The following is a 14,630-nucleotide window of genomic DNA, read 5'->3' as shown; positions in this document are numbered from 1 at the left end:
GCTTGTCGGTATAAAGAAATTACACTTTGCATGGTCTTTAGTTATAATATGCACCAAGAAAACCCTAATTTTTTTTATCTAAAACAGACGAGGTAAAAATTTTGCTCACGTGCAACATATTGCAATTTTAAATAAATCCATAATACACAATTTTACGTACGATAAATTCTAGGTATAAATTAAATACAAAATTAATAAAATTCTATTCCAATATTGGTATTTTTATATTCACAGTCTATTCAAATTAACATTACCTATCCCAATCCCTAATTATAAACACGTTTTCTTAAATTTAACGATTGCATTCAGTGTTGTAAAATGTTGAGGATAATCTTTTAGTGCACAATGACGTCATGAGAACGTTTTTCCTACCATAAACGTATTTGAAAACGACGGGAAACAAAGTTTTATTAAATCTTGTCAGTAAGTTTAAGTCTTGGGTTCATATGACCCTCGTTTCCCTCGTTGATAAAACCTACTACAGTACTGCTCCAATTTCACGGCTGTGATGTTTGAACGACAAACTGTATAACGTAGATCAAATTCCTGTAGGCGGTCTATGGCAAAAATTGTACTTTCCCTATTTTGTACCTTGTGTTATTTTTCTATAGTGTGGTTTTGAGGTGTTATTGATGCATCTGCTTTTATGACATAAACGTATTAATTAGCTAGACAAGTCCCAAATTATACTCTAGGAACCTGAACCACAACATTTCTTCTTTTCCTTTCCTGATTTTTCTTTGTCCTTCATAAGGTCCACATTCCTTTCAGATTCTCTTGATTGAAGACTTCCTGTTCTGCTTTCAGCACTTGTCTGCGGACTTAAATCTTTCGGCTTTAAAACAACAGGTTTCTCTTCGTATAATTTTTCAGCAAGAGATGTGAATATTGCCTCAATATTTTGTTTATCATCATCATCTTTGCTTGATACCTCATGAAACGCCATGCTATATTGTTCTGCAAATTCTTTAGCAACTTTGGATTGCACTCTTTTTGATGTTACTAAATCACTTTTATTTCCAATCAAAATTTTGACAACTTTGTCTGGAATGGTATAATGTTTATATTCCTCAACCCACAATGTTAAACTCTGAAATGATGGTTCACTAAAGAAGGAAAACCATTATTTTTGGATCTTGATCTTTAAACTGAATTTCTCAAAGCAATTAATCTATTAGACCATGTGTTAAAAAACAGAAGTTTACTATCTACATGTATATGCATTGAAACCTCGTGAGTAGAATAAATGAAGTGTCTGAAAAATTCAGATACAGTATATCTAGAACACTGACCTATACTCAGTATATTATAGGTTTATATGCATTGTTAATATCCCAGCAGTAATAATTAAACTATATAAACAATGAGATTGCTAATATCAGTATCTCACACATGTAATAGTCACCTTCCAGCCTCTCCACTCTATTATGAGGTGAAAGGTGTATTCTTTTTCATTTATGATTCCACACCGCAACTAATGTTGTAGTAAGTTGTGGCAAAATAACAGATTTCATGTGAAAATATACTTTCAATTAATGCCCCGCAGATTGTCAAAATCACAACTAGAAAGTGTTGGAAAGCAATATGCAAGCTAAAGCTATACAAACAGTTTTAAAGTTTTACATGTACAAAATATTATGGAATATTTGAGTGTGCAGCTTCCTTTATTAAATGATGGGTAAAGACAATGTGAATGAATGAAAAGAAAAACATAAGTTACGATAGCAACCTTCAAATGATACAAACCTTGTGATGTCATAAACAAATACAATGGCATCAACATTCCGGTAGTAATGAATCGTCATACTTTTTCGAAATCTTTCCTGACCAGCAGAATCCCACACTTGAAGCTAGAAGACAATTTAAGGAGTTTATTAGCGAGTGAAAATATGCTGGATACATTGGGTTCTGAATATCACCTATTTGAACCATCCTAATCGACCTACATAGTATAGCTTCACAGTTGGAAGAGTATTGGACTGGCAAACAAGAGGTTGAGGGTTTAATTCTCACCAGAGTTAAGCTCATGTTTCAGCTTGCCTATAGTTATTAACTCAGGGAAGCACCATCATTGACTTATCCACTGTTTAAGCTAAATGGGCTTGATACAACCAGCCCCTGAGTCCTTATGCACTACCATTTTGAAGACAATTAATCACCATGGTTATTTGCCATCATCATCATTGCCAAAGTGTGTTTACCTTGCAGATAATTGAGTTGAAAGCTAAGCCTTGTAGTATAAACATGGCTTATTGCGTGTAAATTAAGCAAACTGATTTGCTTCATAGACCAGGCTTATATGAGTTCTAACATGCTAAACATTTATCAGTGTTGTAAGTTGTATAACCAGGTGTAATATTACGTTTTCAGTGAAATGAATAAAAATTTTTGACTAATTTTGATTAATATTGCACAGTCAATCCAATAATGTAACCTAACCTCGATAAAATGAATCAGAATTATATGAACGTCAAGAGTATCATGGATTATCTTGATGGCTAATTACTGTCGTAATCTAGCTTCATCTTAATGCTTTAATGATCACAAATATATTCAACAACATTTCTAGCACGAAACTATTCTCATTTACCTTGACTTGTTCGCCTTTAACGTCGATAGTTTTATCAAAGAAATCAACACCAATCGTTGTTTCAAGTTTTTCGTAGAACTTGCCAGTACATAATCGACAAGCAAGACTAGTCTTGCCAGTAAAGCTGTCTCCTATAATAACGATCTTGAATGTCTGAAGTTGTGTGTTATTCATCGTGGCACTAGATCATAAAAAACTAGTCTACCTATCTAACTCAAGAAATTGAAACACTACTAACGAGGATTGAAGAATCATCGTGAACTTTCCAGGACAATCCTGGTAAGAAAACAGTAAACAATCCTCTTCCTTTTATGAATCCTTTTATTCTGACTCGTTGAAATTCTTCCACTGACACTTCGAATGCAGGCTCATAAAAATGTTGGAACGGAATGGAACCAGTAACCAGTGAGCTCTACATGGTCACTTTCACTGGTTGGAACTTGGCTGGTGTGGGTCTGGGTGTATCTAATAAAAAATGGTAACCTAACTTCAATGTGCTATTGTGCGTAAATTACTTGAGCAACAAGTGCAATTTTTTACAGTTTGATAGATCAGGTTTTTCGTTGTTGATCATTTTTCAATATATTTTACTGAGGGACATGTCGCAGTGCTCGGAAGCTTTCGCCCAATTGGATAACGCTTTTCTATGCTTTCTAAAGAACGAAGCTATGCTATTGGTTGAAACAGAAATGAATTGTAAAGTTCAGACAATGAAAATCATTCTGGCGAGGAGCTGCGACACTACCCTATTTTAATAGTAATATGTAAAGAAAAGGTAAGGAAATGTAAGCTCGATCAAAAATCGTGGTGAAAATTTCACCTGATCCTGTAAAGACGCTATAGAAATTGAACATCATTACCACCCACGCCTGTTGTGACATATGCATTGTGATTGACCACGCACCGTTTAGAAACAAGAATCACCCTCGACGTATTCACGATTAATGGCTTTTTCTTTTGTTTGAGGTGAAAATGAAATATGTTGATTTTCACCAAGATTTTTCAACGATCCTGTATGAACTCATTTTTTCTCTACCGTGTCCGTGTGTCCCAAAAAAGTACCCTCAGGCCTCAACTGAAACAATTCTTTTGTTGTTAAGGGTATTTTTTTCGGGGAACACACTGTATTTTGGTACGAAAGGTCAAAACTGAATGAGAAAACATTAAGACTAAAGATGGCCTCCAACAGGCAATAGCTCCTTTAAGCCCCGCACAGACGAGCAAGTTTTCCTTGACAAGTTTTTTGACACGTTCACTTGCTCGTGTGTACGACGAACAAGTTTTCCTTGACAAGTTTTCCTTGACAAGTTTTATTTGTTCGTGTGTACGTAAAAAAATTTTTCTTGGCAAGTTTTACGAGTCCGCATTACTGAAGTACGTAAATATATTGATGAATATATTGATGCGCAGTAGCCTACTGCGCATTTCCTTGTCAAGTTTTCCTTGACGGCCGTACACACGAACATTTTTCCTTGTTGAAAAGCTGGCATGACTAGCTTTTGAACAAGGCTCCTTGTCAAGGAAAAATTGTCAATTTTCGTGCGTACACACGGGCAAATAAAACTTGTCAAGGAAAACTTGTCAAGGAAAACTTGCTCGTCTGTGCGGGGCTTTAATTTCTGCTAGTTGGCTTCACTTTTCTAAACCACAAAGTTTCTAAAATTTCTTAAACAGCTGTGCTCTTGTGGTGTGGTTTTAAAATATCTTTGCAGTGGGATAAATCAATGCAAACAAGTATTTTATGCACCACTCAAGTTTTTTCATGAACTATTGTGATCATAACTGCTATTAAGCTCCAGATTAAGCAGAAGCCCTGATTAAGACAAATACAGACCAAGGATTTAGCAAACTGCTAAAAATAATATAACTATAGGATGGTCTGAATATTAGCACTGATTCTGATTGCTTTTAATACTCGGAATTACTGCAAACTGGACGAGATTAAACTGAATCAAATTGATTCAAGCGAAAAATTCGTTATTTGAAAACTGGCTTTATATTTAATTGCATTATGTCAATCGTGTTTATACAATTAGCTAGTGATGATAACTAGTAGACTGCATTATATTTGATTTCAATCGTCCCAATATAAAAATGCATTCCTTGCTGAAAATCCTAATTTCAGTTCTCGGCTGGTAGACGCACCGTTTCCATTCTGACTTACGTAAGTCGTATTTATATTAAGACAAGATTTCTAAGCCAATAAAGTTATGGGAATATACCTCGATGCGTGAACTACTTACATGCACAGACTATATTGAGGAACCGCCGACGACGTCATGTTAATTAATCGATAGTGTTCTTTGGGTCAAGTGAAATAGGAGCAAATTTAATATAGTTACGCAATTGGTTTAATATCCTCATAGTAGGAACGTGCATTCTGTAATTATAATACACATTGTGGATGCTGGAAAGATGATTTTATGTGAAATATCGGCTGGTGCGTTGAGCTGTCTTAAATAATTATGTGGCACTTATTACCTTATTATCTTGCTAATCCTTGAGCTACCCTTTCCCTTATCATGTAAAACCTCTCCTGCATATCATTACATATTTAAATGACGAACAACACCGTTTCTATGCTATATTGTTTGTTAATGATTTCGGAACGATTTATTTGGCTAGTAGCAATACACGTAACGGAAGAGTAGCATTATACAAGATACATGGAATGACTTCAGTTTTTATGCAAAGACGGTCCACTTATATTAGAAGAAGCCTTGGTTGGAATGTTGTGACAGCGTGTTTTGATAATAAATGTTTTTAACAAGTGATAATGGCATCAGAAAATCAAGCCTCTCCGTCAAAACCTCGTTCAATGCTGCCCCGAACCTTGGTGGTCATCCTGAGTCCCATATCCGATGTTCCCACAACAAACCTTCGTCGCTTTAGCAGCAAGAAGTTTGAAAAGGTGTTTGAAGATTTCAAGCAGTGTAATAAACAGAGTATCAGTGTACAATTACAAGATGCTGTTGACGATATACAATTTGTTGGTTGTCTTTCTCCTTTCACATTGTTAATTCATGGATCAACGGAAGATATGGATACAATAGAACATGCCTGGGTCGGAAGGATGTTAAAACCGCCCTCTGGCTTCCTTATCAAAGATTTTGGTAAGTCAGCGTATTTTACTTCATTTCTAACATAAAAACAGAAATAGAAAAAATTTGAGAGCATGGCTAGACTAATCCCTGTTAGTAAATACTGTCAAACGCCGATTTAAAGTGCATCAGGTTTGATAAACGGAAAAGGGGTAAGAATAAGATTAGCGATGACATGCATCTATTTTGATCATAAATATTTTAAAAACAGTAAACAGGCAAACGAGAAGGTGCACATGCACTAGCTCACCTCGTATTTGTGCATCACTTACATCAACACAATTTTTCACTGTATGTCAACATATAGTGTATTATATTACTAAACTATAAACAGTGTTTTCAACTGGCCGTGCTCAGGTAGTATTCATAAAAAGACTTATTTTGTGATCAAGTGGGACGTTGCCAGTTGTTGCCGTTAGGCACAGGCTTAAATGATTAAATGTAGCATAGAAATTCGAATCTAGGCTCATCTAGCGACCAGCTTAGGCAGTTTGCATGTTTTACATTCAAAGCAAGCCAGGTGCATAATTCGCAAATATTGATGTGCAAATTTTCTCTTCTGATTATAATTTTGTAATTATTCGTGTATAAATTGTGATTTATGTTTTCACAATTAATTTTTCTGTCGACGGAAATCAAAACCTGCATAGTTTGGTAGAAAAAACCGCGCAACCATACATGACATGTATACTGTATATCGAAATGACTATACATCTTTATAGCACATTGCATAGTACCAGTGACGGACATTATGTCAGGCAAGTTCAAACTCATGTCACGAAATCATGTAACTGGGAGAGGGCTGCATACACTATACATACGAAATAGAAGATTTAAGGTTTTTCTTCATGGTTATAGGTATAGTCTCTTGACCTCGCTCTTGACCAGGTAACTCTTATACAAACTACTCGAGTGAACTATATACACATTTTTCTCATGGAATCGCAATGGTAGCCATCATCTGACCATGATATACATTGCTCATGTTAGCTGTACGTCGATCACTTAATTGGTCCAGTTTTATTCCGTCCTAAACTGAGGCATCATTAGCCATCTATTAAATACATTTAATCTTTACTACGTCCGTTTACGTCAAACGACTTTGTAAGTCGAATTGCAACTAGATACACACAGAGGAGGTATAATGACTAGAACACGCAGAGGTATAATGACTAAAGTATAAATAAACCTCCCCCTCGGGGGTTTACGTACAAGGATCGTACACTTATAAGTTATAACTTACAGAAGCAGGTGAGCAGGCGGTATAAGCATGTATAGTTTCCCTTATATACGGAGAAGCCGTTCAAAGCCGTTCCGTGCAGGATTAATTTCTTCAAAGAAAAGTCAACCAGCAACTGAGCTACACTATACGTATAGCCTATGATTACATTGGATTTAAATCTTGTGATTAGCAAAGAATATGAATATAGACTATAGTTAACGAAATTACATTCAGCTCTACTTTCATTGCTTAAAGTCATATAATTTGTATAGTTAAAGTATAGAACATCGACGTCGACGTATAGAACCAATAGTTTTCCAGCTACCAGGTCCACACATAGCATTAACCACTGTTTTCATCAACTTGATGCTCCTGGGCTGGTGTTCAAAGTTGAACATCATTCCACCTCCATACTTCTCACGAATCACCTCTGATGCCTGTGAGGAAGTATACTGCCACTTCTTTGAAAATTGGTCTTCAGCAGAAAAACCGATACACAACTGCGATTTACTCATTCCTTTGCCAGTGTAAATGTAGTCGAGAATTGATATCGCCGTCGTAATAAGTCATTTCCCAACCGTAATCCAGATTTAGACCCAGATGATGGCCATTCCAATCGGTGTTGAAGTAAACATGATCATCATACAACGCTTTTGTGATCAGTTTGTTAGGCATGGCTTGTTTCATTAGGGTTGTAACCATGGCCAACGAATCATTATGAATGGTGCCGATGCTATATTCGTCATCAATATCAATTCCATCCAAACCATAGAGTGTGACAACTTCCGTTTTGAGATAATCCACGAAACTTTGGGCTGTAGATTGATCTGCGAATTGCGACCAACCTGTTTGAGTGTGACCAGCCATGATGGTCAGTAAAACAGTTATACCTTAAAAAACAGAATGTTTTGGAATGTTTCAATAGATCCTTTTTATATAATCACGGCACGACAACCATCATCAGTGTATGGACAGTGGAAAGCTTACCTTGGTTCTGAAGTTGTTTTATGTATCCTGAATCAAGTACCATCTGAATGTTCGAGTTGAACTGGGCTGTGGCGTGCGGATTGTTGTGGGCTCGGAGCATTGGACGAGTGTCGGTGACAAAATTACCAGCAAAGATACAAACCACATCAATCGCTGGGGATGGAGTCATCTTTGCTAGCACGTAATTTTTGATATCAAGAAATTGCTGATTGCTCAAGGGATTGATATAGATTGTAGCAATCGGCTTTTTCTCGTATATATCACATTGCCAAGAACTGGTAATAGACGGCTGGCCTTTAAAGAATACTGCCATTCCTGTTTCAAAAGGACCGTGTTCGTTTGCTAGTGGTGTTTCTAAATTGACTGTATTTCGAACATAGAAAAAGAAAGTTATCTCTTCCTTCGGGTGCGCGAAAACGAAACGCATTGCATCTTCAGGAGTTGTGTTGGGAATTTTTCTCACAAAATTGCTCCAATCACCTGACGTTTGAATCATGTTTTCAATCTTCTTCCATCCCATGTTTATAGATCAGTATAGCGTTCTTGTTACCAGCAACCACGTCGACGCGCTTTAAAAAATATTGACCGAGGTCAACGATAGAATGCGTCTATGAAAAAAATTCTACTATATCACGAGTTATACTCGTATATAATGCATGATTGGGCGCCGCCGCGCCGGATGTAGGATTTTATTCCTCACAGTGATTCAATGGTACTTAATATTTCGAGGTGAACCGACCAAGTATTTGTCGCCGTGTGCAGCACGTTCTGCTTTTTGCATCCGAATAAATCAGCTTCTTAAATTATCTGATTTTAATAAATTAGTAGACCAATATCAATAAAGAAGAGAAATTCTTCGTTTGTTTGAAATGAATTCGACGCACGGGTTGCTTACCATATTATTGGCATATATTTTCATACAGATTTCTACAGTGCATGCATGCAGTAGGTTTATTGACCAAAACTACACGTTTTATATCTGCGATCGTAAGGTTCTTTTACCCCATGAGTGAATTGACACAAATATAATCACGCTAGAATAGCTGTACGTATAATGACTTCCTTCTTAGTCTAAATGACCGGATATATATATCGATTGTAAACACGCAGTCTATATCGTCTGTTTATTAGCATTCATCCCAGTTTTATAAATATAGCTTGGGTTATATCATGTTTAAAGTTATGTAAGATATCCTAAATAGCAGCAACAATCTCGAAGATTATAAACAGATGATTCATCAAATAAAATAGTTTACAAGTTGCACTGTCGTAGAGAAAACAAATATCATATCTATGTCTATGAGTTTCGATGACGCAAAATGTTGGGCTCTTGCAACTGTAGCCCGCTGTCTTGGGTTACACGAGTCTCTATTCCTTATTCCTATTCCTATATTAAAAATCCTTAATTGGAACTCTAAAACCCCTCTGGAATCGTAGGCGGTAATGTAAGCCGCAGTACTGCAATTTCATTTTATGTTTGTTCGCTTTTTATACTGATTAACGAATAACAGCATTTTTAATTTGCCTCCCAGCATATCAAAAGAAAAAAAGAATAGTACGAAGTATTTCTTTCAAGAGCTCAGTAACAACATAGAATGTTGGTTAACATTCTAGAAGGTCATTATAACAATCAAATACTTTCCGGCCAGTTAAATAAATGAAAATACACACATGAAAATATTTACTCTGCCTTTAATATAGTCTTACATTGTCATTGACATCCTATTTTTATAGGTGAAATCTCAGAGGTGAAGATGAAGCAGATATTGCAGTCGCAATTTTTATCTATTTCTGATACATTATGCGAGATAGTGAAAGGACTCAACGAATGTCAAATCGCTTCTAACTTTGAATGCATTGTAAGCAGATTGTGCAGTAGTTTTGATAGCGTTGTTATACCGCCAATGACAGCCATAAAGAAAAGTTTGGATCTTTTAGTCGAAGAGCAAAGACTTACCTTTATTAATGGTTTGTATAATTACGTCGTCCCTTTAAAGCTTAGAAAAGAGTTGTCAACTCTTAAACCACTTCCTCAGGATAAAGAGCCACAGGGCCCCCCCAAAAGTGCTTATTCTTCAAAGAAGAGAGCGACGGAAGAGAAACGTTACATCTCATCAAGAGAATATTCATCGAAAAGACAGAATTTAAGAAATCAAAACGGGAAGGAAAAGGAGAGAGCATTGAAAACGAAAAAAATGAATTATGCAGGAAAGTGTACAGGAAAAAGAGAAGCAAGATTAGATAACAATCGAAGTTTTTCAGGAAAAACTACTAGGAATGGTAGAAGGAATGAAGTTGTAAAGTCAAATAGTTTAAAAATTCGCAGACCAAATCACTGCATACCTCGTAGACAGTATTCCTACGAGGAGTTACCTTCACATGCAGTACAGGATGAAACGGAAGTAAAAAAGCCAAATAAGAAACGTAATTCTTTTATTGGTAAACTTTCCCGCCTGTTTAAGACGGAGGATGGGAAACTAACAAGCAATGATGAAACAGAAGATAATTTTGACCATAATATTAGTCATAAAGAATGGGATAAAATTACGACTAATGAACAAGCGAAATTGCTTTCCAGCAAAATTGAAATGAAGCAGCAAAATGCATTTGTAAAAGAGAGCAAGAATGGAGTGAAAGTGAAAAAAAAAAGGAGAGAGGTATTAGTAGTGGCAAACCTTTGGACAAGAAAAGATATTCCGAGAGTTCGGCGAAACTAACGGCGAAACACAAGAATACCAATGTTAATGAAGACGAAAGCCGTCTCCAAGGATGCAGTAGGAAATGTTCCTCACGATCAAGTAAAACGTCTAACAACGCCAGCTCACAATCGCGCTCTCCTGATTGGTTAAACGCAAACTTTTCGCGCGATAATCAAAGTACCGTAGTCGTAGAGCAAAATACAAAATGCAAGCCTTCTCAGAGCAACGAGAACGAAGCGAGGAGGAAGAAAAAGCAACAAACGCCACCTAGGAAGGGTTCCTTATCATCTTTTTCAGACTCAAACTATTCTTTCGAAAGTGATTCAGACTATTCTTTGAGTTCAGATAGCAGCGTTAATTTGAAAAGAAAATCATTTCATTATTCTGAAGAAGACACGACGGATGACGAATCACACCTAGGAACCTGGGAGGACTGTTCCTCGAAATTCAGTTCAACTCGAGCAATTTGCGGGGACCTGGAAATGAATACTCTCTCAATAAACCAAAGCGATAAAACTTCATCTTCATCGGACTCAACAAAATGCGTTGAAAACCATTCAGTAACAACAGCATTGACGGAAATAAAACTTCAGATCATAATATTTGCCCGCAACGAAATAACTTAAATGGCGGTAATCTTGTCCAATTCATTGGAATTTTGTGATTACATTGTGTTTCAATAAATATATTTATTACGAATAACTGTTGTACATGTCAGTTTGTTTTCAAAAATGACAATTACGTGTATACGCAACCCTACAGATGATAAGGTCGTTACTACGATATTTCTCACATCTCATGGACCGGGTCTCCGGAGAGTCTTGCATGTTTTTTGCATGAGTAGGACTTTAGTTAATCCAGTTCATCTATTAAAAAGATGTGGCATACTTTAACAGTTACTTTGTCTTTGATAATTAAACTTGTATGAAATACACATGACTACGATTTTCAAATATATTTATATAATTCTCCAAATAATACAAATTACAATTATTTTTTTCTACATTTTTAAATTTTTTTGCAACACACTGATTACATATACATGCAGCAAGCATTACGATGATGAGACATCCTAAATACGCATTGTAATCCACGATTATTAAAAAGCTGGTGGATGTACACTAGCTGTAGGCTACTAGAACATCACCTATGTTCCGTATGTTGCACATATAACTTATACTTTAGTTATAACATATAACCTATGTTTGGTATGTTGCAGGTACAACTAGCATCAAATGTGGTATAACGACTGCCTAAAACAAAAACATTTTTTGACGTTTCAATCTAAGGGTCTTTGTCATGAGAGTTTGTGTAAGAACGTTCTATAAACTCCCCTAAGGAAGGCCTTAGGTCGAAACGTTAAAGAAGTGTTTTGCTTATTTTAAACCTCTGCAATCAGACTAGAATCCCCATTTTACCAGCACCATATAATTATGACACCAACATATTTTCTTCTATCCATCATCTGCTGCTACCAATATTAATATTTGTTTCAAACATTGCTTGAATATTATTTATTACATTAATACTAAAAATCTAGCACTGTACCCACTAACTTTTGAAATAATTTTGAAATAAAAAGTTCCATTAGCTCATCGGTTATGCTTTCTTTTCTGGGTGTTGAATGGCATCAAGGACTTTATTAATATCAAAATCTTTGGCCTTCAGCAGTTGAGTGAGCCATCCACCTTCATCGTCAAAACCCATACTTTTCATATAGGAAAGCGCGTTCGCTAAGCGATCTTGAGGCTCAGGGTTTTCACCATCATGAGCTGTTTCATCATCCACAACAACGTAAGTATGGTCACCATCATGCGGTGAACCAGCTGCTTCATCCTAAGAACAAATGCATAAAGTTATTACAACTGGAAAGATTGTTAGCAGGAATCAATGTGTGATAGCATTTTTAAATAACTAGACTCCAATATTGTATTGTATAAGAATTTCCTGAAAGAGACAAAAAGCATCTTGATGTTTCAAAGCTAGGGGCTTTTGAAACCTCAAGGATTTTTGGCATCTAAGATAAGCTGAATATAACTATTTACCATTGGTTCATCACCATCCTTGTCTCTTGTTTTTGATGTTTCTCCTTGTCCAGTAGCTGGTGATTTGCCACCTTCATGTTGTCCACAACCACCTAAAATGAGGAAATAACCTTGTAATAGCCAGTTGAAATTGTTTAACTCCTATAGCACACTTTGGTTAACCAGTCCAAGACAAATAATTCACCAAAATAACAACAATCAGTTATGTAAGGCAGTTGACTTACCTTCACTGTTTTCAACATATGTATGAACGTCAACACCAAATGGGCCAAGGAAAGAGTTGAGTGCCTCACCAAACTGATGGAAAAATGCTTGGCCTTCTCCAGATTGACCTGGTCTCTGCCCAGTGCCTGAATTTCCAGGGAATCTAGGGCAACCCCATCCACCACGACCTCCACGGGAAGGACTACCAGGTCTTGGTCCACATCCACCTCTTGGACCCATACCTCCTCTGGGACCCATACCTCCTCTGGGACCCATACCTCCTCTGGGACCCATACCTCCTCTACCACGATGCATCCATGGCATGAACCATGGGGGACAAGGTGGAATGAAACAGGATGGGTCAGGATTGCGTATTCTTATCATGCGATGATGAGCATGAAGACCTTTACTTTCACAAGTACCACAGAGGTCATAATCTGGACAAACTGAACATTTGAATCTTGATCCAACAACTTTACCCTCACAGCCATCACAAGTAACCAGTGCATGAACCTGATCACCACTGCTCACATCTGGATCTGGCCTACTCTTTGACACCACTATAATATGATATAGACAAGATGAAATTTTAATTTTCATATTTAACAGACCCAGAAATTGTCATGACGTTACTATATTTAACAATAATTAGGATTTGGCATAGCCAACTGAAACTATAGAGTGCCTCAAATGCATTGGCCCGCCTTTCCTTCCAGCTTTAAATGATTGTACCAAATAGTCAGAACTTTGCAAATTATTAATTTTTTTACCTTTGATATAAACTCTGAAAAATCCCCCATCATGGTGTGTCAATGCGTCGATTAGTTCATCATCACTTGAGAACAAAACGTATTCATTTTCCTCGTCTGGAAAATATTAACAACTTTAAACACACTCCACACAACAAAACATAATAATCACATAATTCGAAATATGATACGATTCGTAACTAACAATCGTCTAGTGCCTACCTTTCCAAAATAGTTGAAGGTCTTCTCTCTTCAAATTAGGATACACAGACTTTATCTTCTCGACTAAATAATCGTAGCTGGTCGATGCGTCTGTATCGATAGAGAAACGACGAATCTCGGGGTCACTGCATTTACTAAAATTGAAATACGTCTTCACTGTCACAGACATTTTAATTCCTTCTCTCTTCTCTTGCTCTCGTTTCAAACGAATAAAACAACAAACCCAGCACAGCTCTTTATATAGGGGGCCACTGGTTATTCTACATTTTCACTGTGTCATGCTCCTAAATTTTGCAGTGTCATTGTTGTCGTCTTCAGGATGACTGCAAATTTTCCTGCGTCATGGCACAGAATACCTACCAGAAGTGGAACTCTATACTATTTTTTCGTAAGTGTGATTCGTCATGATTCGTCACTTAGCAAGTGCATTTTTTTGAGGCAGTCACCCCCCTGCCAATGTCTAAAATTAGCGCATTTTTAGTATTGGCAGGGGGGTGACTACCTAAAAAAAATGCACTTGCTAAGTGACGAATCATGACGAATCACACTTACGAAAAAAGTACAGGAGTTCCACTTCTGTAAGGTATTCTGTGGTCATGGTGACAAAAACTGAAACAACTAGGGGAGAGAGGCAAAGAGCTTTTGATATTCAGTTACGTCCAGCGTAGAAAACCAAGAAAAGCAAGTCCAAAACGAAGATTTTCCAATTTCAAAATTGGCGTATTGCATATTAACAATGTAATACACAGCAGAACTGCAATATTATTAACAAATTATTTGCTAAAAACGGCCACTCGCATTGTCCCACACC

At 36.7% G+C, this 14,630-nt stretch overlaps 3 protein-coding genes across 3 annotated transcripts; 1 reads left to right on the top strand and 2 right to left on the bottom strand.

Moving 5' to 3' along the window:
• Positions 1–657: 657 nt before the first annotated feature.
• Positions 658–3,113, bottom strand: LOC114521644 (putative Ras-related protein Rab-33). The gene is made up of 3 exons (XM_028542144.1): positions 2,591–3,113; positions 1,747–1,850; positions 658–1,106 (listed from the first exon to the last, which is right to left on the bottom strand). Exons 1-3 carry the CDS (start codon positions 2,762–2,764, stop codon positions 692–694), a joined length of 693 nt encoding a protein of 230 aa, XP_028397945.1. The 5' UTR covers positions 2,765–3,113; the 3' UTR covers positions 658–691.
• Positions 3,114–4,603: 1,490 nt separating this feature from the next.
• LOC114521361 lies at positions 4,604–11,163 on the top strand. Its single transcript, XM_028541777.1, has 2 exons — positions 4,604–5,703; positions 9,635–11,163. The coding sequence occupies exons 1-2, from the start codon at positions 5,367–5,369 to the stop codon at positions 10,615–10,617; spliced, it is 1,320 nt and encodes a 439-aa protein (XP_028397578.1). The 5' UTR covers positions 4,604–5,366; the 3' UTR covers positions 10,618–11,163.
• Positions 11,164–11,550: 387 nt separating this feature from the next.
• Positions 11,551–14,188, bottom strand: LOC114521360 (sequestosome-1-like). The gene is made up of 5 exons (XM_028541776.1): positions 13,820–14,188; positions 13,619–13,714; positions 12,869–13,408; positions 12,645–12,736; positions 11,551–12,435 (listed from the first exon to the last, which is right to left on the bottom strand). Exons 1-5 carry the CDS (start codon positions 13,986–13,988, stop codon positions 12,199–12,201), a joined length of 1,134 nt encoding a protein of 377 aa, XP_028397577.1. The 5' UTR covers positions 13,989–14,188; the 3' UTR covers positions 11,551–12,198.
• Between the last annotated feature and the right edge of the window lie 442 nt (positions 14,189–14,630).

This window comes from Dendronephthya gigantea, unplaced genomic scaffold (assembly GCF_004324835.1).
Source record: "Dendronephthya gigantea isolate DGI-Jeju-01 unplaced genomic scaffold, DenGig_1.0 000020F, whole genome shotgun sequence".
Classification (NCBI taxonomy): domain Eukaryota; kingdom Metazoa; phylum Cnidaria; class Anthozoa; order Malacalcyonacea; family Nephtheidae; genus Dendronephthya; species Dendronephthya gigantea.
The sequence above is the reverse complement of the archived record's forward strand: the minus strand, read 5'-3'. Positions and strand labels throughout refer to the sequence as shown.